Source organism: Natator depressus, chromosome 7, assembly GCF_965152275.1.
Source record: "Natator depressus isolate rNatDep1 chromosome 7, rNatDep2.hap1, whole genome shotgun sequence".
NCBI lineage: Eukaryota > Metazoa > Chordata > Testudines > Cheloniidae > Natator > Natator depressus.
Genome location: NC_134240.1, coordinates 112,339,867 through 112,365,334, shown reverse-complemented (window position 1 = coordinate 112,365,334; position 25,468 = coordinate 112,339,867). Strand labels below are relative to the sequence as shown.

The following is a 25,468-nucleotide window of genomic DNA, read 5'->3' as shown; positions in this document are numbered from 1 at the left end:
GATTCAGGAAAACAGCACAGCAGGCAAAACCTATATTGCTACTGCCACCTCCTAGTATTTGCTTCCCTTCGTTCTGTGGGGCAGAGGACAGACCCGCCTACATGTGCAGACTTAGGACCTGATCTTGGAAATATGCACATGGCTTCGTTTTAAACAACTGAGAAGTTTCATGGACTTCAGTGGGACCAAATGCATGCTTAAAAATGTTTGCATGACCCAGGGTATGGAACCAATCTTGCATGCCCAGGGCACATGTGTAACACACAGTGTCTTCAATGGGCATTCTGAATTAAGGCGGCTTGTGAGGCTGGCCTTGCAACATGTACTCACATTCACTTCCTCTTAATTGTGAAGGCCTTTATCTGAAGAAAAAACAACAGGCTTAATTTAGATTCTTTACTTAAAATAGATTTATAAAAATGTTCATATACTGAATGTTAAAATACACAAGGATGGGAATATCTTTATAAACATTCATTATTCTACAAAGTGCCTAATTGCTAGCAGCCCAAATTGGTCCTCTGTTATGGTGTAAAGTTTGCAGATATGTGAAAACATTAGCATTATAACCCTTAGCTCTGCCTCACAATGCAATAACCTGCTCTCTGAATTTACATTGTGCCACATAAACGGATGTCATCCCCTCATTCATTACAGTCATTTTTCAGAAATGCTTGATCTGGTACTGAAAATGACTGAAATCTCCACCTCCTTTTAAATGATTTAATACCATGTTAATTCAAATGTCCTCTCGTACCTTTAGTAATATGGGGTGGTCTGTTCCCCATTTTAAAGGCCAGTGTCATACATCTGGACATTAGATTGATATCAGAAAGAATATATAATTCTGAAGCACTGGTAATAATCACGGTTCCGTTTCTTTCGTTGAGCTCTGCAACATCCTAAAGCCATATCATGCAAGCAAAAGATGGCAAAGAGGAGTGAAACTTAGGCTGGAATCCAACACTTCAGCATGTGCCTAACTTTAAGCATCTGAGCAGTCCCAGTGAAGTCAGTGGGACTATTCAGGTGCTTAAACTTATGAAAGTGCTTAAGTGTTTTACTGGATAGTTTTGTGGAAAACAAATACACTGAATAATTTTCCAAAATAACCTGAAAGACACATTTGCCATTTTTTTGAAAGTGTAAGCTAGGAGAAAATAGGCTAATGGTTATACAGTAAAGTTAGGCCCACTTGTGGGAGAATCTGACCGTACTCATTCTTGCAGGAGAATGGCAGCTTGTTTCTTCTCAAACAGGGCTTCATAGAAAAAGGAAGGCTAGATAAAATTCCTGGGTAGTTCAATCCCTCCCCCGGCACACATGCTTTGGAACGTACATTCTTCCCTCAGCTCAGTAGGCTCCATCTTCCAGTCTCTAAAATGCTTTTCCATCATGTTTCTGGCTCTCCAGTCACCAACATTTACTGTGGGAATGATTTTCTGTGGCTTCAGCCACTGGACAAATCGTTTCATTTCTAGGTAACTACTGTGTTCACTGTAAGGAATCCCTGTAGCAAAACAATGCAAAGGTACCTCAGACAGTCTGCTTAGCTGTAAGTCTTACTAAAAATATTTTTGCAAGAAACAAAGAAATACTTAAAAAGAATATTTTAATTAAATGGAGATTTAAACTTTACTCCAAGGATCAAGTAAAAATCCAGACTTCATTATTGGAAGGATTAACTAGGATCAATCTACAGTGTCAATCATTAGTGCAAATTCAGTGACCCCAGCTACTTTGTTGAGTGACAAGAGGAGAGATTTTCTAGGAGATTTAACTCCATCCATAAACTGTTTGCCAGAGACTGCACCCATAAGAACAGAAGAAACAGGCTGTACCTATGGAAGCTCTGCAGCAGGCACAGGGTCTTTCACATGAAACCATATATGGAGGGAAATCCTGGCTCTGTTGAAATCCCTGGCAAAACTCCTATTGAGTTCAATGGGAATAGCATTTTACCCATGGAGTCTGTGTTTGTCTTAAAGCATCAGATCAAACTGTTTTTTGAAAGAGGGGCACTAAAGGAAACAGTATTTAAAATCTGCATTTACAGTGTTCCAGACTGGTCAATTCTTAGACTTATCCTGGAGACATTTATCTGCTCAGCTTCTTAACAGAAGTGATACCAATAAGTAGATAATATGATGAACAGTAAGAGGTGCTAGAATAAAATGTATACAAACAATCCACACAGAATTAAATGTACTGAGCCATTTATAATGCTTGTACCATATATGGTGATCTTTCCCCTGGTCTGAGGTTTGATATCTGCCAGAGCGTGACACGAATCGGAGTACGTCCATCCAGTGGGCCTGAAAGCCAGAACTTGGTCAAACTTCTCTGAGAACTTGCTTAAGTGGTTTTGCAAGCCCTGTTAATAAAAGACAGCACATTCATAAAGACTATTAAACACCACCACAATCACAATGATCCAATAATCTAAAAGGTTTTTGGGTTTGGAGAGGGAGACATTGGAGATTAAACTATATTTCTGTACAACACTTTAATAGGCACTTTCCCTTTTTTTGTTTTAAATGCCAGCTGGCTAGAAAACAGTTATGATCAATACTTTACACTTAAATAGCACCTTTCAGCTAAGGACCTCAAAATGCTCTACAAATACAAACAAATATTATTAGTTCCGTATTACAGATGGGAACGCTGATGCTCAGAGAGAGAAAGTGACCCACAAAAAACAACACAGCAAATCACTTCCTGTGATATGTATAGAGCCTCCCTTGCTCAGACCACTAGACCATGCTTCCAAAAACCAAACTGAACATGACCTGAGGGAATAGTTTCTCTTCTTTTAACTCAATTGATTCCAAAGATCTGACCTGAAACTCGCATAATTTGCCTGAGGCAGCCTTCAATTTTGTTTATGGGTTAGCAAAGGAATAAGGGTAAAAGAGGGAGAGGAAGAAGTGTAAGGAATCTTCAATCCTACATTAGCATAAAGAGAAGTCAGAAATAGGAAATCAGTTTCACTTGTGTACTGTAGATATCCACCGTGTCCATCTGAAAGCCCTACAAGATTTTCGATTTCAGAACAGTTAACAACAAGCCAGGAGCAGGAAGAAGAACACAAGATAAATAATGACTGCTTGAAAGAAAAGAGAGTAACTGTGATTTAGCACCAACTGAACCAGCAGACGCTGCGGAGTTTGGGGAAAGGGAAGTGAAATGCTGCCACCAGCAGCACCATGGTTCCAGTATACACTCGACAGCAATATTCAGAACTACCAAGACAGGCACATTTGAAAATAAAGGACCATAAATAAATAAGTACACTCTTTATTCAGTAATGGGAGCTACGGCCATTCTTCAAAGACTCCATTTACCCAGTACAGTGGAAAAGGTTAGGTTTCATTAAGATGGCAATCATAAGCCTAAAAGGACTATATCTGCCCATCATGATTCGTTTTTAAGGAGATTGACATTTCGTACTGCACTCTTCATAAGATAATACACACGCATTATACTCGCCCCTCCTGTCTTAATAAAAACCAAGGACAGTACATGCCGTTCTAGCAGGACAATTATGAGATGAACTAAAATTCAGTAGAACAATTATGAGATTAGCCTGCTCTCAGATATTGTTATGAGTTTATTAATCAGGTACATACTGTTAATTTTTAAGGGTGGGATTTTCAGTCTGACTGAAAGTCAAATGTGCTTCTAAATCACGTAGGTTATGTCCACACTGCAATAAGATACCCACGGCTTGCCTGCGCTAGCTGACGCGGGCTCATGGGGCTGTTTAATGGTGTTGTAGATGTTTGAGCTCAGGCTGCAGCCCAAGCTCTGGGATCTTCCTACCTCGCCGGGTCCTAGAGCCTGGGCTCCAGCCCAAATGTCTACCCTGCAATTAAACAGCCCCTTAGCCCGAGTCCATGAGCCTGAATCAGCTGGTACAGGGCAGCTGTGGGTTTTTAACTGCCACGTAGGCATATCCTTGGACTCTTCTGAAAATCCCACCCTAATGCCTGTATATTATAATCGCACCCCATTGTGGTAAGTCATGAATAGAACACATATAAAGACACAGTCCTTGCCCTGGAAAGCTTATGCTCTTTGAAATTCTTCCACTATGAATTTAAATGGAAAAAGTCTCATGATTTCACTGATACAAACAGATGTTTGTGTGATTCAAGGGGAATTCTTTTAATGTTAATATTTTTAGGGGGAAAAAGGCTTCCTTCCTACAAGAACATGGCGAACTTCAGAGCTTCTTCAGAAAGAGTTAAACAAGAAACATATTCATACTGCTTTTTTAAAATTCCTCAGACCCTCAGTCAATACGGCTCCAAAACCTTCATCCTTTTAAAATGGAAAATATAATTCATTCCTCAATCAACCTCCTTCAATCACCATGACAGCCTGTTATCTACTATTTTGCTGAAGTCAGCAGCAGCATGAGCAAATGGATCCCATATGGTATGAGAAGGCTCAAACATGATTAAATGGTTAATTTACAATCAGCCCCGACAACACTTCCGTGCAGCTTGCTTATTCAAGAGCAGATATTCATAAGTATTTAAATGACCCCAGCATTTTTTTGTAGTAAAACTAAGCATTCCATTGAAGTAACCAGCCTCTTTGAATTACCCGTTTGCCCTTTCTTTTCACACAGCAAATCCATTTGCATTGCTGGAGCAATTAATCTATTTTATTCTTCCTATGCTTTCAAAAACAAAGCTTTGCATAGGAAAGGATTTGGAAAAAGGACATCCATAATGTGAACCTGTAGCCCTGCATCTTGCTTCCACTTGATAGAATGTCTGTAAAATAGTTGTATTTTAATATCTAACTTTGATTCCTTTACTGGTCTCAAGAAAATGTTGCAAAATTACTAGTTAATATTGACCACACTCATCCAGTACCAGGCTGAAAGCAGTCGTAACTGTAACAACTGCAGATAGAGAATATTGATTTGAATTCCATTCTTTGACTTGGATAACAAGCAGGGATGCTATTTATAGGGCAAAAAGGGTGTGCTTACTTCCAGGTTTGGATTTGTTTCTTTGGTACAGTCTTTGATGCAATGTGGTCTTGCCCTTCCTGGTCTAGCTTGGGGGTTTTTGTGAGAACTGTTATTCAACGTATGTAAAGCTTTTGTAGATATAAAGTTCTATATACACTCTACTGGGGCAGTTACAGCCCCCACCTTCAATGCTGTAATAGTCATTAGTGCAGATTGGCTGTACAAAGAAGAATGTACCCAGGTAGGGAGAAGGATACACACCCTCTGCACAGCACAGAACTTAGCTAACAAGCATGGAGCCCAAGGGAGGCAATACGGCAGGGATATGCTTGGGATGCACTGGAGCCACAGAAGTCTACTTTGATCCTTAGTCCTGCTACTTGACCTATTATTATTAGGTCATAATCATAACTAGTACAGAATCTTAGAGTAGTGATATTTGTCTGCTTCAGGTCTAGGCTGAAGATGCTGATATTAAAAAAATCTTTAAACTCTGGTCACTGTTTAGGAGAAAGGGAGAGCGATTTCTTTGGTTTTTATAATTAGCCAAGTGTCTTTAGATGAGTGAGGTTCTCTGCTGAATCAACGTAGCACCTATAAACCATACATGGAGAGCTAAACTACATATTGGCAAATAATTAAGTAGCTTCTTCCAAAATGAAAAAAAAAGAACCTGTTTTGATTTTGCTCTTGGAAATCAACATGGGATGAAGGCGCAGAGGCCAAATAAACTGAAATCTGGAATTAAGCAGATGTACAAAAGTTAAAAAAAAAAAAAAAATCACAACATACACACGCTTCTGCTTCTTTAGTTTTGGAATCAGGGAGAGTGAATAAAAAGGTAAGATATACAAGAGAAAACAAAAACACTAGGAAGCAATTTGAGGTTAGAAAAAGGGGCTGTGAGGAATGAAGTGAAGAGAGCATGAGTCTGTATGACTTGCAAAGTGCAGCTACAAAATATCAGAATATTTATCAAAAAGAAATAATCAGTTATCCCTACAATTATATTTAAAAGAAAGTATGTTTCCTAGTAAAGCTGTAGAAGTCTACTAGAAGGCTGGCATTCTGGAAGGAAGTAAATGTGCCTATGATCGCTTCAGAAGACCTGTGAGTGAAGAAGGAAGTCACGGAATGCAAGACTCTTTCATAACACTGAACTCATTTTTGTTAACCCACTCCAGGTACCATCTCATGGATAACTTTGTTCCAGTCAAGTTTTAAAATATTCACTGTTTGAGAAGAGGCAAAATCTGACTTGACTGAGTGGAAATAAAAGCCAAAGACATCCAGCTTTGATCCAGGGAACCTCAGAAGTGTTCTTCAGAAATGCACAATTTTACCATCAGCTATCACCTTAAACTAACCTTCAATCATGAAAATTTTTAGAGCTTCTTTTTCAGTTCTTTACCTGGAAGCAGGTTATTGGGGAGGCATTAGCCATCTAAGTGAGAAGAACTGCAGCACAATCCTTAAAATTGACAAGACTAACCTCTTTGCAGCCAGGACAGTCTTTTTGTTATGTGTCTGTACAGTGCCTAGCACAATGGGGCCCCGGTACATAACTGGGGCTTCTAGGCACTGCTGCAATACAGAATAAATAATAATAATGATATGCATCTCTTAAAAGCCACCTGATGTTTGAGATCACAGATGGATTCAAAACATAAATTAAATGCTGAACCTGAGCTCCTGACTGAGACAAATTTCCCTAGTGACTTCATAGGCTTTGTAGGTTTCTGAGCTAGCACAAAGCTTTAGTTATCAGAAATCAATGGGGCTGAGGAACAATATCAGGACTGGTCCCTAAAATAGGGCTAGGGATTGAACAAAATGCATATCAAAACAAGATATGGGGCAGACCCAGAAATCTTGATATAGGATGGACTAGTGGATAGGGCCCTGGACTGGATTGGGACTCCGGAGACCCGTGTTCAATTCACATCTCAGTCAGAGAATTCCTGTGTGATCTTAGGCAAATCAATTGTTTCTCTGTTCCCCATACGTAAAACTGGGATAATATTTCTATAACTCACAGGATGGGTTCAAAGATAAAATTGATTAAAATGACAGTATGGTTTACATGTGTTTCTATCTGTTGTACATGACTGTAAAATGACAGTAATGAGGGCATATAAGTAGCCAGATTTCCCAGGTAACGAGTCTGCAATTCATGACAAAGGTTGCTCAGCTGAGCATGAAAAAATAAAAGAGGGAAGAACCACCTGGGTAAACAAATGTATACCGTGTAATAATGACGCATATTATTTATTATTCCTTAATCCAAACAACAGACTGCCAGATACTAGCTGATTTATTGTTTACAATATTGTTCTTTTGATTTTCACACATTTACTAAACAGACACCAGGTTAATGCCGCATGGGCTCATCCATAAGCACTGAACACCTGTTCAACTGAGTTTGTGATCTCCATACATCTTAATGACATCACTGGCACCCGGACACAGACTCCAGCTATTGGCTTCACCGAAAACTTATCACACTGGCAGATCTAGATGGTTCTTTTGTTTGGGGGCAAAGTAATCCTCATAATGGTAACTGGAGGCCACACTGAGGTGACAGAAATGGTAAAATTACATGTCTGTAACTTACATACTAAAGGGACAGAAGGATGGGATTTTAGCAGGAAGAGCATCTAGAAAGGATGGTGAAAGACAAAAAGATTCTCCCTCAACACATTTTTTCTTACACTTTCTGGTCGGTTGTCTTTCCTGTACAGCCCTGGCCTTTCCCCTCCGCCCCACAGTGTAATTTACAGCAGGGGTTCTCAACCTTTAGCTTTCTGAAGCACCCCCAAAAGGCAATAAAAACTCCATGACCCACCTGTGCCACAACAACTGTTTTTCTGCTCCAGGGCCGCCAGTGGGGGGTAGTAAACAGGGTAATTGCCCAGCACCCCACACCACAGGGGGCCCTATGAAGCTAAGTTGCTCGGACTTCAGTTTCAGCCCTGGGTGGAGGGGCTCAGACTTCAGCTTTCTGCATGGGCCCCAGCGACCCCAACGCTGGCCCTGCTCTCTAGTTTATTTTGGCGGACCCCCAGCAACCTGCTCACATCCCCCCAAAGGACCACGGATCCCCGGTTGAGATCCTCTGACTTATCGCACTACATGTGTTTCTATCTATCTACCTAAGTCAACTTATATGGCCCCCATCCCTGGAGCTTGAACACCTCAGTCTTAATGTATTTATTCTTACAACACCCCTTTGAGGTATGACAACAGTATCATCATTTTACAGATAGAGAATGAGGCAGAGAGAGACTAAGTCATAGAATATTAGGGTTGGAAGGGACCTCAGGAGGTCATCTAGTCCAACCCCCTGCTCAAAGCAGGGCCAATCCCCAATTTTTGCCCCAGATCCCTAATGGCCCCCTCAAGGATTGAACTCACAACCCTGGGTTTAGTAGGCCAATGTTCAAACCACTGAGCTATCCCTCCCACCCACACTGGTAGTCTGTGGCAGAGCAAGGAACCGAACCCAGGACCCCAGATTATCATCCTCATCACTTCCTCTCTGTTTTAGGTCACCTTTAAACATGGTCCAATGGTTCTGTTTTTATTTCTTTTTTAGTCTTGTCCTATTTAAAGGCTAGATATATTTGCCTATACACTATGCATCTTTCATGACATGGAAATTTCCTGAGATTCAGTCAACATAACTTAGTACCTGTACACTAACATTAAGGTGTAATGTAGAATTTACCAACTTCTCATACAATTAAAGGGTGCAATGTATCTCAATTAGCATACAACAAATAGAGAGCTCCTCCCTGTTGTGCTGACTGCCTGTTGTTGCTCTAAACTTTCTAATCTATTTCAAAAATGCACTGCTTTCCCATTCCCCCTCAACCTACATGCTCTGGTAAGATCAACACAGACCTATAAACTCACCTTTAATCTGCTTTTTATGGGAGTCCGTATTCTAGCTTTTAAATAAGAAGGGGGAATGAAGCTTTTAAAAACTAAAATAAAACTAAATTAAAAACATGTTTATCCCTTCCATCATCTATGAATACTTATGATATGATCTCAGGCTTCATTTCAGAACAAACAGATGGCACTTGATTCCGTTGTATAAAACTTGTACACAAAAGTCAACTTCACAAAAAATAAAACACACTTCTGTCTAAAATCCTTTTACGTACTATTGTTACAAGTAACACCTGATATTCTTATAACTGAAAGACGGGAATCTATTTCTTCTTCAGTTTGATCATGATGTTCATTTAACTACATTCTGTGTCAGTTTCACTGTTTCTCATATAGTCCATTTCCTTCTGTAGTTTGTGCAGGTCTTCCGCACAGCAACAGAGGAAAGAAAAACTGTCTAAAATGAGGAAAGGTGAATGTAAAGCCATAAAAACTAGCAGTGGACTCAGGGGCATGTATCATAGCTGAAATGACCTTTTTTTTTTTTTTTTTTTAAACACAAGATTAAAACTTTTGATGATGTCAAGTTGACAATATCCCTTCTATTAACTGCCTAAAAAGAGAGGAAGTTTGAGGAAGAAAACCCCTTCAGTCCTTTTTTACAACACACAAATTAATGGAAAGAGAGAAGCCAGGGACTAAGTGTCCCAGTATATTAATTGTTAATAGGAGAGATCCTGCAATCATTAAATAAAACCTACTTCAAAAAAAGGCCACAAATGGCAAGCCTTTGAACAAGTCTCATCTAATCTTGTTCCATGAACACTACATTAGAGTGAAATTACACTTTCTGTGCATTATGTTTGGAGCCTGTTATTAATGTTTAATTGCATCTCATTTTCAATGTGTTGCTATATGTCAAAACATTGCTAAATAAATATGATCTGACAGGTGGCAAAAAGCACCAAAGGTACCCTATTGCTGTTATATCATCCAGGCTAAGGTTAGCCAACAGGTGCAGATGATATTTTCTACACTTACCTTAAAATTAATTTGCATCATGGGAAGAAGGTGAAGCAAAGTATTGTTCCAGTCCATGGTGATGAGGGAATTAACAGCTGCTGATTCCAAGCACTGCAGCGTTTTGTATTTATCTTGGGACATGCTCACTTTAGAGCCCAGAACTTGAGCAATTGCTGCAGGGTGAAAGGGAAAAGATCAGACATAATGAAGACAAAGTTTGCAAATAATAAAGATTTCCATTGTTGTTTCTGAGATGTTCCTGATCATCTCATTGATTCACTGGTTATCATTACAAAAATCCATGCTTGCCAACAAAGCTATTTCATATTCTAAAATATATCGAGAACTATGATAACTGTTGGCAAACACTGATTGCTGTACAGTAGCTTCAGAATTATTTGCAGGGAGAGGAGTAGTAAAAGTCTATTAATAGGTTACAAATCATACCTCCTCAATAATATATTGATGTTCAAGGGAGCAAACTGACATTTCTTTCTAAGACGCTAGAACCTGGTACAGTTCTGAAGAAGGGACAAACAACCCATGTTAATGATGGCCTGAATTTCAGTGACAGAAATTCCAGTGACTTTGAAAATCTTTTAAAAAGTATGAATGTTGCATGGCTGTCTGCTCTCGAAAGTACAGTCTGGTAATCACTTTGCTGATTTAAGCCTGGGGCACAACAGGCTGAATTAAAGACAGAAAACAGCAGGAAGAAGCAGTGAGCTGCTGGGAATGTTTTTAATAAATAGTTCATTTGTATGACTTGCTTCCATTTTACAGGGAAATACATAATATCGCCCTTGAAAATAAGTGTTAATAGAATTGAAATTTAAAAATAATTACATTTCTTTCACTGTGTTACTAATAGCACTTGAGATTATTAAAATTGAAAACAAATTTTATAATCTCACCAGTGATGCTGGTTTGTTTTTGTTTTTTAAAGTAAACTATTGGCACTTCACTTGCTATGGTTAAATTAGATTGCTTAATTTCACTTTCTGTGTGTAGTCACTTTGTGCATTCTATGCAATGGTACAATATGGTTTGGTTAACTTTGCAAACACGGCAGGTGAATGTTTCAATCATAAACTAGTTTTTAGTTGAATTTTTAAAACTTCCTGACATTTAAAAAAAATATTAGATTTTAAAATTTACTTTCTCTTAGGGCTGTCAAGCAATTAAAAAAATTAATCGTGATTAATTGCACTGTTAAACAATAATAGAATACCATTTATTTAAATATTTTTGGATGTTTTCTACATTTTCAAATATACTGATTTCAATTACATCACAGAATACAAAGTATACAGTGCTAATTTTACATTTTTGATTACAAGTATTTGCACTGTAAAAAACCAAAAGAAATAGTATTTTTCAATTCACCTAATACAAGTACTGTAATGCAATCTCTTTATCATGAAAGTTAAACTTACAAATGTAGAATTATGTACAAAAAAATAACTGCATTCAAAAATAAAACAATGTAAAACTTTACAGCCTACAAGTCTATTCAGTCCTACTTCTTGTTCAGCCAGTCACTCAGACGAACAAGTTAGTTTACATTTGCAGGAGATAATGCTGCCCATTTCTTGTTTACAATGTCACCTGAAAGTGACAACAGGCGTTTGCATGGCACTGTTGTAGCTGGCACTGCAAGATATTTACGTGCCAGATGCGATAAAGATTCATATGTCCCTTCATCTTCAACCGCCATTCCAGAGGACATGCGTCCATGCTGATGATGGGTTCTGCTCAATAACGATCCAAAGCAGTGCAGACTGACGCATGTTCACTTTCATCATCTGAGTCAGATGCCAGCAGAAAGTTGATTTTCTTTTTTGATGGTTTGGGTTCTGTAGTTTCCGCATCCGAGTGTTGCACTTTTAAGACATCTGAAAGCATGCACCACACCTCGTCCCTCTCAGATTTTGGAAGGCACTTCAGATTCTTAAACATTGGGGCGAGTGCTGTAGCTATCTTTAGAAATCTCACATTGGTACCTTCTTTCGGTTTTGTCAGATCTGCAGGTAAGTGTCCTTAAAATGAACATGTGCTGGGTCATCATCTGAGACTGCTATAATATGAAATACATGGCAGAATGCAGGTAAAACAGAGCAGGAGACATACTATTACCCCCGCAAGGAGTTCAGTCAAAATTTAATTAACGCATTACTTTTTAACGAGCGCAATCAGCATGGAAACACGTCCTCTGGAATGGTAGCCGAAGCATGAAGGGACATACGAATGTTTAGCGTATCTGGCACATAAATACCTTGCAATGCCAGCTACAAAAGTGCCATGCGAACACCTGTTCTCACTTTCTGATGATATTGTAAATGAGAAGCTGGCAGCATTATCTCCCATAAACGTAAACACACTTGTTTGTCTTAGCAATTGGCTGACAAGAAGTAGGACTGAGTGGACTTGTAGGCTCTAAAGTTTTGCATTGTTTGGTTTTTGAGTGCAGTTATGTAAAACAAATGTAGATTTTTTTTTTTTAAGTTGCACTTACACAATAAAGAGATTGCATTATGGTACTTATATGAGGTGAACTGAAAAATACTATTTCTTTTGTTTATCATTTTCTACAGTGCAAATATTTGTAATAAAAATAATATAACGTGAGCTCTGTACACTTTGAATTCTGTGTTGTAATTTAAGTCAATATATTTGAAAATGTAGAAAAACATTCAAAAATAGTTAAAAAATTCCAGTTGGTATTCTATTGTTTAACAGTGCAATTAATTGCGATTAATTTTTTTGAGTTAATCGCGTGAGTTAACAGCCATACTTTCTTTTGCTATACACAAAATCTAACTGTTCAGCCTAAGCTACCTTCACGCATACTTTAAGGAAAAGCTCATTTTACGTTGATTCAGATATGCATATATTCATTTTGATTTGATATGTCCATTTACACACCTAGAAAGACCTTTTCTTTTCCAATGGAATAGGTTCCACAGACGACCAACGTACGTGGGTTTAGAGTTACTGTCTCAAAGGCAGTGTTGATAGCAAACTGGATAACCTCTTGTTGAGAAGGAAAAGTATATTCAGGACTGCAGTATCTAATAAATGGAAATTGGATATGAATATGTAATAGAACAGAATACAGGAGGCATCCTACTTTATCAATAGGCTTTGTCAGAAACTGCACACAACAATGACATAAGGAAGAGAAAGCCAAGTTATTCGTCAATATCAATTCAACTTATTATTTACTTATTAAAAATCATGGTGGCATATGGTAATTTTTTTAAGATTAAACTTTAATCTTTTTCAATAAATACATTTTAAGTTATACAATGTACACTCTTTTCTATATGCATATTTAAGAACACTGCCAGTATTCACTCATCTGACACTATGACTAGTAAAATCTTTCCCTCTTTTGAGTACTATTTTTATAAATAGTCACATACTAATTACATCCATAGGTCTATTATTTTTTGGCATGCACATAATTGTCATACAAGGCATTATTCATTCACAGTAATAGAATATGGGTCAGAAAACAAAAGCACTGCAACTGGGTATTAGTCATCATGTATTGAAAAACAGTTTCACATGGATGAATCAAAAAAAGGTCTAATGAAAAATTGGACAACTGACCCCAACATTGAGCAGCCTTTCACTGTTTGAATGTTTGTTTCTTGCATTAAGGGCCTGACCCATAGAAAGCCAGTTTCAATTTCATAAACCTCTGCTTTTACAGGGACAAATGGCACTCACAATTGAATACCACCTATGATTAATTTGGCCATCTCAAATGAATACTGCAAAAACCTTTATGCCACACACAATTATTATATCCCTATTTATATAAAGTCAACAGACATTATGCAAATGGCCTTTTAACAAATACCTTATTTCTTTACATACTCACTTAGCTCTGATGAGAGGTATCAAAACACTCATATTAATTTTTTTAGCTATAAAGTACTATTATTGGACACAGTTGTTGTTGGGACAGGAAAGAAGGATATACTAGCTTACGTAGTATCCAAGTACAGGGTGTGAATCTTTCGACTGATCAGAAGAGGACAACGCTCCATAGAAGGATCTGCCCTGAAGTCCCCAGTGTGTAGCATGACATTTCCATTGGGAAGGCAAAAAAGGATCATTGTGGCACCTGGACAACTAGGAAAAGGAAAAAAAAACAACACACAACATATTCTTATTTCCAAAGTGGCATCCATTACCACACAAACTATACTGCTTTCAAGCAGCAGGGGGGATAAAGCACGGTAAGTTACAGATATTCAGCCCCACGCATCGGCAGATCAAGACGGAGAAACTCCTGCTTTTTAATGCTACCTATGCCACCTACTTGTCTCGCGACCACAAACAAGCAACCACCTCTCAAACTGTGTCTCAGTTTCCTCATCTGAAAAATGAGGATGATGACTGCCCACAGTGCTGTTGGAAGATTAATATCTACATAGGATTTTGAAGTTGTGAAGTGCTATTTAAGTGCAAAGTTTCTTTCATCTTCCAATTCCAGTGAAGCTAAAAAATAAACTCCTGTTTGAGTCCTATTAATAGACTACAATTTTTAGGTTAGATGGACAGTGGGAGAACAACAACTACACCTAAACGACTAATAAAGCGTTGGCTGCCTTTTGTGTTGATCATTCTTCCAGCACATGTGGCACAAAAGATACTCCAAGCTCATCTTTTTATGTTTATCAGTCTCTCTGGTCCTATATGAATTTTAAATAACGGGGAAATGGCAGGCTGGGGAAAGAAGAGGCATTGTTATGATTTAGGAAAAACAGAAACTGAATAATTGTAGGTGCCATCTTCAGTGCTGTGGGAGTTGGTGCAATATTTGCTTTTTAAGTTCTCTTTGCAGATTTTAAACATTATTCTGCATCCAGAATTTATTGTTGGGTAGGTACCATTTCCTGTTTGCTATGATTGCAGTGAGTCCATTGCTACTAGTGCAGCTCCTCACCAAAGTTAGTCTGTTTTGTCGGGCAGACACTCAGCCTGGGCAGCCAAAATAGGAGTACTTTGGACATGAGTCATATACAGAAAGTTTAAAAAAAAAGGAAGCACTGGCCATAGATCGTAGCTTAGAAGACAGAGATGGTAAGTGCTCCAAAAACTTGAACTTTATACCTATAGTTTATATTCCTTTTAAAATGCAGGGGAAAGGAAAAACTGAAAAATGTCCAAATTACATAAGCTACAAGGCTTCTTTCATTCCCAGCAAGCATTTTCAAAGGACTTTCTCGGAATCTTATCTCTCAAACTATAAACAACTCCTAAGATAAGTATTATTCAAACCAGCTGCAACAGAATTCTGCATTTAAATTTATATACTAAAAAGAGAGGACTTTTATTCCAATACACAAATAAGGTGCCAAGAGGCAAAATGATCAGAACTCAGGACTGAAAGCCAGGAGCTACTGAATTCTAATCCTGACATTACCATAGACTGTCTACATAGCCTTGGGCAGTTAAGGTCTGGCCCTGCACCACTGAATTCAATAAAAGCTTTGCCAAAGATTTCAATAGGAGCAAGATCAGGTCTTTTTAGAGCCGAATTTTCAAACTGTCAAATGATTTCTGTGTCCAGCTTGAGACCTCGTGGGCCTGATTTTCACTATCTGAAGCGCCCATTGTCATCAGCAAACTGTAAAGTTCTTAACATCTCTGAAAATAAGGCCCAGCACGCCTCACACTGGGCACTAAAAACCGAAACACTCAGAATCTGGACCACTTTGGAAACCCTAGTCCTAAATCTTGCTGTGCTTCTATTTTCTTACCTACTTCAGAGAGGTGTTCTAAGTATCAGTCAGGATTAATGTCTGTAAAGAAATGTGAAAATTAAAGCACTCTAACACTAGCATCTAGATATCTTGGTGATGAGCTCATTACAAATGCACAAAATATTTTTAGGGTAAAATTTTCAAAGGAGCCTAATTCCCATTCTTAAAAGTAACTTTGGCACTTAGAAGACTAAGTCTCATTGGCATTCAATAAGATTTACCCTCCTATGTCCCTAACTCACTTTTGAAAACAACATTTATGCTCCTAAATCACTTAAGCACTTTTAAAATCACTTGAGCACTTTAAAAAAATGTATCCTTAGTCTTCCAGATCCACTGAAGCCAAAAAATCATGACAGTATAAACCACTTCTAAACAATAACTTATCTTTGACATTCACTATTTGTAAATGATGTACATAATTCAGCTGCAAAGATACATACTGATTGGCATCAAGCAAGATCACTTTGATTCCATTCACTATACACTCTGTTTCCATTGGCAATGTATGGACATACTGTTCTTGCACTCGAAGTTTACTCTTCACCAAGTTGCCAGTTATCTGAAAAAGAGAAAGAGTTTAGTACTAAGGGCTGGTCTACACTACATAGTTAGGTTGACATACGGCAGCTTATGTTGACCTAACTATGTTAGTGTCTACGCTACAGCCTTCCTCCTGCCGATGTAAGTACCCTATTACATTGACATCATAACTCCACCTCCACGAGAAGCATAAGGCTTATGTCGGTGTAGTCAGGGCGACACAGTATCTGGGTAGACACTGCGTCCCTTACATTGGTGTCTTGTCAATTTCAGGGTAGGAGAATGGACCCTGCTCCCAGCTAGGAGCCAGGGCAAGAAGCCCTGGCAGCTTCCAACCCTCCTCCCAGCTGAGAGCCAAGACGTGAAATTGACAAAGCTGCTCAGCTCCCAGTGGGGAGCAGGCCGAAAAGCTGGGGCAGATGGACCCTGCTCTCCAGGGGCGAGAAGCCCCGGGCAGCTTCCCATGACCCCTGGCAGGGAGGAGAGAAGCCCCAGGAGGCTTCCCCCGCTTCCAGTGGGGAACAGGAAATGGAAGTGGGGGGCAGTCCACCGGGAGCCCAGGAGCCTGTAGGGCAGCCGGGCTCCCTGTAGGGAGCTGCCAACAGAGCTGAGAGACCGGGCTCTCAGCTCCCCACAGTGCCCTTCTTAGATCGGTAGAAGAACTCCTGGTGAGGACACGCACCACAAACCCAAGGAGGGTAGTATGGACATGCACCACAGCAGTAATTACTGTGGTGGCTGTAAGTCAACCTTATATACATAGACATATTCTAGTGTAGACATACTCTGAGGCAACAAACAAAAAGACCACGTCAACCCCATGTGCTTTACCTGATAGTTAATGTAGAAAGACAAAGAAAAACATTAAACATTTCAGAGAAAAACAATTAATGGGAACAAAGTTCACTATTTTAGTGCTCAGGGTTTTTTTTAAAAAAGTCATTTTTCTAATAGTGCCAGCAGGTAAAAACCCAAGCATAAATACCACACAGTATGGCTAAAGTTATGGCAAGGACCATTACAAACAGAGGTAGCATGTCTGGTGTTTAAAGCCTGAGACTAGGAGCCAGAAAGTTCTAAGTTCTGTTCCTGACTCTACAACAGACTTTCTGCGTGCCTGCAGGAAAAGTAATCTTTATGCCTCCACATGCCAATCTCTATACTTGTTTATATCACAGGGATGGTGCGCAAGATTCTTTAAAGATATAAGCATTGTGGAATTTCTAATTATTATTTAATTTTATTAGATTATATTGTAAATATTTAGAAGACTCTCAAAGCCACAGAGCACAATATGTGCATTATAAAAGATTATGGCTACAACACTGGCCTGTGCTCCAACGTCTTAGAACATCTGCTATATCTGGGTTACAGAAACTCCTGGGTAGGGGGAGAGCCTCTAGTCCCCTCACGTACTTCCTTGCAGCTGGCTCAAGAAAGAGGATCTAATAAGGCCTTCCTTACATCTGTCTGATCCATCACTACTATAACAGCTCTTTGGGGCTGTTAGCAACCAGTACTAGTTACAGCAGCCTCTGGGATACTGGCCTGATACAGAATCACCTCATGAGGGAGTGAAGGGTTCCTTTACCCAGATTCGCCATGCCAAATGCTCCTCAGCCACAGCAGAGGTTCTGGTTCTATATCCATAGAATCTGAACACTGTATTCTTTTGGTTTTCATTCATAGTTGCATACTGATTTGGTAATTATCAAGTAACCCTAGGAAATCTTACCTTATTACAATAGATTGGAAATGTAAATTTTTTTGTTAGGCCAGTATAATGATCAGAATGGAAATGAGTGAGGAAATAGGCTATGCAGCCTTCGATTTCTCCATACTGAAATGCATCAACTGTAAAACCAGTTCCTACAACATAAATACAACAGAAGCAAGTCAATTAATATGAATGGAGTAGCTACAGCCAGTTACTGGTCAGATTTTCTTTTCTTTTAAGCAGAAAATGCATTAAAATAGTATACTCCTTTTTCGCTGAATGTGAGAACAAATGCAGCTTGCAGACATTATCCAAACAGCAAGGAGAGAGATAGCTTCACTGATTAAAGTCATAACTAAGCAAACTAAACAATCTTCAAATACAAACATGGACATATTCCTCCCAAATAAATACCTGTCGTTCATCTGCCATCCTATTCAATTATACCTGATAAACTGAGTAAACAGACATTTGTATTCAAAATGACATTTCTGAAATGCTTACACAGTGCAAGCTGCCCAAAGCACTGATTATGTATTTCACTTCCATTCTGCACCATGCCAGTTCCATACATATAACACTCCTGCTAAACGTTACTACAATTAGCAGGCAATTGACCTGGGTTCTTAAAAAATCTCCATCTGCTGATGGTTATATATCACAGATTTGGTATTATATATTGAAATGAGTTATTATTTCTCATGATAAAAACAGATGTAAGGAGTCTTTTCTATTCTCTGCAAATGAGAAATCAATAATGTAAAAATACTACCAAATTTATTGGTAGACATTTTCTTTAGTTATATATTCCAAAAATTGCCAAACATTTCATACAATTGCTCCCACGCCATTCAACCCATTAAGGTGTAACCATTTGAAAAGTACATTTCCAAGTTATTTGAAAACATTATAGAAAATAAATTCAGAAATATTTCAAATAAAACGGATGTGGTTCAAAACAAAAGCTAGATAGGCAGCCAAGGAAACTGACAATTATACTGTAGATATGAGGCCCGATCCTCCAGACTGATACATGCAGAGGATCCTTAGGACTAAACTGACATCATGGGGCTCCATTCAAGCTTAAGGGTCTACCTGCATGCATCAGGTTGCTGGATCAAGGTCACGGACAGTAGGCTACATGCTTACTACCCCAACTCCCATCTTCCTTGTATCTTTATCCAGGATTCCAGAATCAAAAAGCACAACTAAGATGATCCTCTGTTGGTGATCTGAAATCTGTGAAGTTTAACCTTTTCAAACTATTGATCAGTCTTCCTTATACTTTGGATAATTATTTGAGAAGATTTTGGTAAATTCTGAGCTGTTCCTTTAGCTTTAGAAAGTATTTTTTAAGAACACTACTAATTAACACTGGAGAATATCATTCTAGTGTAATACTATACCTTAAACACAAAATGAAGCTCAATTAGCGTACGTGGTCTATGGTAAAGTAATTACAAGAGTGACAAACATTTTGTTCTATAAATGGCTATTAGCCAACCTTTCTTATGGCTTCAAAATAAGTTATGTAAAAGTTACAAGTGATGAATTAGACAAGGCAAACATTAGTTGAGAGATTTGAAAAGATGCCTACAGGATTTAGGAGCATGTCTCACTTTCAATGGGACCTGTGCTCCTAAATCCCTTAGATGCTTTTGAAAATCTCCCCCTTAGGCTACGTGCCCTGTAAAACATAATTTAAGTCAAAACGTTTATTTTTCTAGCACTATCTTTAAAAGATTATATTTTTACAAAATTATTTCCTTCTTTCATTGCTGCTCAGTCATAGAATGAGCCACTGTAATCTTGTAAATGTCTATGGCCCTGAACCCTACTAACTTCAAAGGGGGTCCACCCAAGTGGAAATCATTAAAGGATTGAGGCCTAAAAGGTTTTTGCAATGGAACAGAATAAAAAAGCCTCATATTAAAATGGGAAAAGAGCTATAGCCACTAGACAGTTCTAAAATCAACTATTACAATTAAAAGTCACAATTACATCTCACCTGGTATCTTCTTATAAAAGGGACACTTTCTGTTTTTTGTTCCTTCTTCTGTAGAAGATGATTCTCTAAATTTTTTTCTCCAACTTCGCTTCCCACCAGATGTTGTATCTACACAGACTCCATTTTTATTTGAACTTTCTGTGACCGCATCTATGTCCCCCACAGACCCTTCAGCTTTCCTCTTCTGTTGTCTGGGCCTCTTTCCAATGGGAGTTACAGGACTTGAGGCCTGTGTTCCCTCACCAAAATGTTTCTTTCCTTTGTTCTCTTCTTTTGCTTTGGGTTTTAACCCAAAGAAAACACCAATGTCCATTTGTTTCAGTTCTTTGGCTGAAATAGATTTGGCTTTCATATTTGCAACAGAAACAGATGGCAGTGTCTGAGAGACAGTACTGGGAAGGGGTACAACCGCTGTATTAGGAAGCCTTCCTTCTTCCTCTATTACTGGCTGTGAACTCTTCTGGTATAATGTAGTTTCACTTGTGTTAGTAGTCATTTTATTTCTATTGATTAGGAAGTTACTAGGTTCCTTCGAAACTTCACTTTGCCTTGACAGAAGAGATCTACCACCTTCTTCTTTGACTTTCAAGGGCAATGATGGATCACTCACAGCCAAGTTTGCATAATCCAAATGGCAAGCATTAAAATCTTTTACCTCCAAATTACCTGTATTAGAAACAGAGGCACTGAATACTGGCCAATCAAATTCCTTCTTAGTTATATCATAATTAAGGGAAAGAGAGGATTGTGCAGGTAGTGCCCCTTGCGGGTGTTTTAACTGATTAGCAGCACTTCCTGAATTAGAGAACATGCTGTTCATGTGCTCCTGAGAAACAGGTTTAACAAAACCATCTAAACTACTCAGTCCATTCAATACTTCACAAGGTTCATTTTGTATTATGAAACTACCTATTTTAAGGCAGCCATATCTCTGTACTTGCTGAAGTGGAGAACAATCCAATTTAGTAAACAACATACAACTAGATTCCTCCTTTTTGGTGCTCTCATCTTCAGAGTTCTGGGTGTGAAATAATCTCTTTTGTGAATTTTTTACTTTCTCCTCCTCCTCCGTTTCCTCTTCATTTTCCTCATCAGTATTAAGTGGGGAGTAGGAAATTTCACAGTCACTGAAGTCAGCTTCTGGAAGTAGCAGCTTTAACTGGTTTGAGTCATTCTGACTATCCAGATCTCCACTAGCTTCACTTCCTTGAGAAAATGGAAACTCCGAAGACTCAAGCTGGCCATTATCATCTGCAGACTGTGTAAGTGGAAGAGTCTGTTGGGGCTTTAGAATGTTTGTGGAAGACACAGTAGTTACATTGGTTACATTTGGAGATTTTGCTTGTGTTGAACTCTGTATCACCAATGTATGATCCTCATTTGGGGCATTTCTTACATTCCTGGTCAATTTCTCACGCTGCGAGGTTCCATCCACAAGGCCTGGGAAACAGCTTGAGTTAGCAGCATCAGAGCACGTGAACTTTCTCTCTGGGCTATATGTTGAAGAGCTGACAAGATAATCCCCTGCTCTGCTTGTAGCAAGTATGAAATGGGTATAGCGCTTGTAGTGCGATGGAATAGTGGAAGTGCACATTAGACCATCAGGACACTCTAAAGAAACAAACAGAATATCTTGTCAAAAGGCATTTTCAGCACAAACACATATAGTGATTTTATATTAATGTTATGGCATAGCTGTTAAGAGCTTTCCCTTAAAAATAGAGTTGTCTGAGGCCAGAGCCAGGCCTGAGCTATTCTGAATCACATCAACCTGACATTCCACCTCACAGTTGTCAGCTGGGATACAATGAACTTTTAAAAATGCCACTGGAACTATTCACAGGAATTAGTGTTTTTATGTTCAACGTTATGAAATAGTCAGTAGTTGTCTCTCTCTTTTTGTTTTTTTAACATTGTCACAAAATGTTGAGGTCTATGTCTTACTAACCTAATCCCGTTGAGAATTTTAGGATCAGTGGATAAATCAGTGCCAAACAGCAAGATTCTACAGCTGTTACTTTAAAGCTGGAAGTAAGGTGGGAGGTATATTTGCCTACAGTTAAAACTATAAAAAAACTAAGGGCTAAGGGCTCCATTTTCATAATACAACAGTGACTTCAAACATCCCCTCAATAAAAGACAAAGATATAAGAAAAGGGGCAGCCTTTACTTTAAGTTAAAGTTTCCTGGCTGTGTACTTCCTGTTTTTCAAACAGAAAAAGATATATTAAAATCACAGATTAGGTTCCTGGAAGATTTACAAGGTCTCCACAGACCCATGAAAGCACTGGATATCATCACATAAAACTGTATGTTAGAGGGTCCCACCCCTCCCAGACTAAAATAAGTCTGTGATCTCTTGTGTTCTCACAGCATACCCAGTCAATATAGGGTTGCTAAAGTACACAGGCCCTGGGACTGAGGTCTGAAGTATATCATCTCCAGTCTTTGGTAGACCGAGCATTCAAATCTTGATTTCAGCTTCCAAGTTTTGTAAGTATCCTGGAAAATCTGAAAACAGCGTGGGCCAATGTTCCTCCCCACCCCAAGAAGAGGGGCTGTGTGGCAGAAGGAAGCAAAAAATTCATTATGGATTGAGACCTAAGTGTCAGTGGTTTAGATCTCAAACCTGTGAGATGCTGAACAAGCAATACCCTCAAGACCTTCAACTCCTATTTCAACCCAATGAGAGTTGAGTGCAACACCTCTAAGAGGGAGTCAGCACCTTTAAAGATTGGACCTTCAATCTTTATCAATGCTTCAGAAAAAGAAATCAGACAGCCCCAGATCTGATATGAAAATAATGCTGATAAACAATAACATTGTAATAGTCATTCCAACCATACTATAAATTCGCTCAGATTCCAAACTGATGTGAGGTTCTATACTACTAAATATGACCTAAATTTCAAGCAACTTTCTTTGAATAACCTTTAAAATCTATTTGAATGGGCTATTTCTCCTCACCAGAGCCTTACCTTTTTCAGTGGATCCTTGAGTGTCCATACATTCAGTAACATGCCACCGCGGAGTCTGGGCTAACAGTAAAGAGAAAGGCATCTGGCAGCTTGGGCAGTATCCATCATAAACTGGCCTTGCATTTGGTGTGGTTTGTTTTTTGTTACAAGTCCTGCTTCGCTTTGTTGGCGTAGTTACACTTTCCTGGGACTGCACAATATGGTCATCTTTAGATAGATTTAAATTCTGGTCAGGTTTTATAAGTGGTTGAATACCTTCCTGTCTTGGTCCCTGTTCACTTTTCTTAGACTTGTCCTTGTTTTCAAATACTTTTTTGTTATTCCTACCTCCACTTCCTTTTGATTTGCACTTCCCGTCATTTGCTTTCTGCACAGATGTAGAGATGTTCACTGAATTATTATTTTGATATACTGACTTTGGTTTCCGAACGGATTTGTACTCCCAAATATCTTCTTCCAACCCGTCATTTTCAGACATGGCAAAATAGCAACAAATCAAATATTTTCCTCAGCTTTAAGCAATAGTATTTCAATGTTCCTAAGTCTGAGGATTGTTCTTTTAATGCTTTTCCTTTTTAATTTCCCTCGACCTGAAGCTGAAAGGCACTTGAACTCCATTTGAAATGTTACATTGGGCCACAAACTGGATAGCCATCACAGATGGATCTGAAAGGCCATGAGCTCGAGTTTTAAAAGAACTCAGGGGAGGGTTGTGTATCTTAATGCTATTGTTAAATGAAATCAAAGTGGATCGTAGGTGTACTTATTTGTGGAGGAAGCCATTTGCTGCAGTTACTGTTCTTCCATTGGAGCACTGTAGATAACCACAGCCTCTGGAAAGCAAGGTTAGAGATTGCAAATCCAAATCTGACAGAGACTCCTTCCAGGGCCTTGAGGGCCTGAAAGGTGGGAGCCTGAAAACAAATGAGATTTTAATATGTATGCGGATGCCCACAGAACAAAAAGCAGTATGAGGTGACAGACTGAGCGGCTTTATCGAGCAGATCCAACTCCTGCTGCAGTCAGTGGCAAATCTTCCATTGACTTTAAGGGGACTTGGATCAGGCCCTGCCTTTGGTCCACTCACACGTCACACTTGCAGTCTTCTGCCTCAAAGGCACCTCTGGGCTCAGACTGCCAGCACCTCAGTGGAAGGGTTAAAAACTGACCCAGTGGGAGGAGACCCCTGATCTGGAACACCTAGGATGATCAGATAGCAAGTGTGAAAAATCAGGACACTACTTTTTCTGAGGGGGATGGGGTGTATCGTTGTATATGTAAGGTAAATCCCTTAATCAGTGATGGATTAACACCCAGGCTCATGAGACACGGGCCCAGGGGCCTCAGTCAATTTGAGGGCCCACACAGGAGCATCAGAACCTGGGTAGAAAGGGGAGGCCATCACACTGGAACTGTGGCCCTGCTCCTCCTCTTCCCTCCAAAACCCCACCCCCTGGCCAGGCCAGAAGCTGGAAAGAGCCACCCAGGGAGCCTGGCCTGCTGTGGGGAGCCCTGGACCCTCCACCTGTCCTGAGCAGGGGCCAGAGTGCCCAAGAGCAGCCCCTGGCCTGTTTACCCATCCCCCACCCCCCCGGGCATGCTATTGCCAATGGGACCTAGGGGCAAGGGCTCCGATCCTGCCTCCTACTCCCTCCCCAGAACCTGTAGACATGCTCTGCGGGGAAAGGAGGCCCTGCCTGCTCTAGGAGGAGGAGCTGGGGAGCCCCAGGAAGGTCACAGGCAGGGAGAGCTTCTGCAACTACTGGCCTGGCCTCAGCGGCCTCTGCACACCTGAGCTTGCTCAGTGCCTGTGCCCACTCCCGCTGGCAGGCTGCCCCCACCAGCTGCCGTCTGGGCTTTGTACCTGAGGCAGCAACCACGTGTGGCACCGCTCCTCCTGTCGCCTCTGGCCCGAGGCTTGCAACGGGGGGGAATTGCCCCCCCCCACTATGCCCATGCCACCACGGCACCGTGCATGCCTGAGCCTACTACGTCCATGTTAAAGAGTGGGCGGGCACGGCCCCTTTGGGCCTCCCCCCAGCTCTGGCACCCCTGGGCCCCCAGGGTGTGGGGGACCCAACTGTTCTTTGACCCAATAAATCTTCATCCACCTCCGCCCCTGATGGCGGGATGCCTGGTGCCCCTGGGCACAGCCCCTCCGCCCACTGCTTAACCCACTTCTACGGGAGCAGCCGCCCCACTGCCACAGGGGCCGGGGCCCCAGGGGTCTTGTCCCGGGAGGGGCCAACCCCCGTCCCGCTCCCACCCGGACCAGCCCCCTCCTCTACCACACCCGCTGCAACAGACCTTCCACTCCCTCCCGGCAGCATCGCCCTATCCGCTGCCGCACATTCCATTCCACTGTGTAGCTCCACTTTCCGCCTCTCCCAAAGGGAAGGGGGATTCAATAATAATAGTCGAGGTTGATTTAATCCTTTGAGTTTTTCACGTCGCTCCCATCATTTTTTTTTTCAATAACCTGCTGACCAAATGTACTGCGTCGAATCTGCTGAGCCGAAACTACCACTCGCTCGGATT

At 40.1% G+C, this 25,468-nt stretch overlaps 1 protein-coding gene across 3 annotated transcripts; it reads right to left on the bottom strand.

Annotated features, from left to right (window-relative positions):
* Nucleotides 1-406: 406 nt before the first annotated feature.
* Nucleotides 407-25,303, bottom strand: DCLRE1A (DNA cross-link repair 1A). Of its 3 annotated transcripts, none has more exons than XM_074959301.1 (10): nt 25,238-25,303; nt 22,931-23,844; nt 19,953-21,563; nt 17,963-18,096; nt 16,128-16,246; nt 13,904-14,047; nt 12,830-12,975; nt 9,923-10,077; nt 2,233-2,374; nt 407-1,510 (listed from the first exon to the last, which is right to left on the bottom strand). In XM_074959301.1, the coding sequence occupies exons 2-10, from the start codon at nt 23,406-23,408 to the stop codon at nt 1,281-1,283; spliced, it is 3,159 nt and encodes a 1,052-aa protein (XP_074815402.1). In that variant the 5' UTR covers nt 23,409-23,844; nt 25,238-25,303; the 3' UTR covers nt 407-1,280. The 3 variants fall into 3 exon arrangements, with proteins under 3 accessions (XP_074815402.1, XP_074815403.1, XP_074815401.1); XM_074959302.1 differs by having other exon boundaries at nt 22,931-23,763; nt 25,238-25,293; XM_074959300.1 differs by having other exon boundaries at nt 22,931-24,130; nt 25,238-25,267.
* Nucleotides 25,304-25,468: the final 165 nt, after the last annotated feature.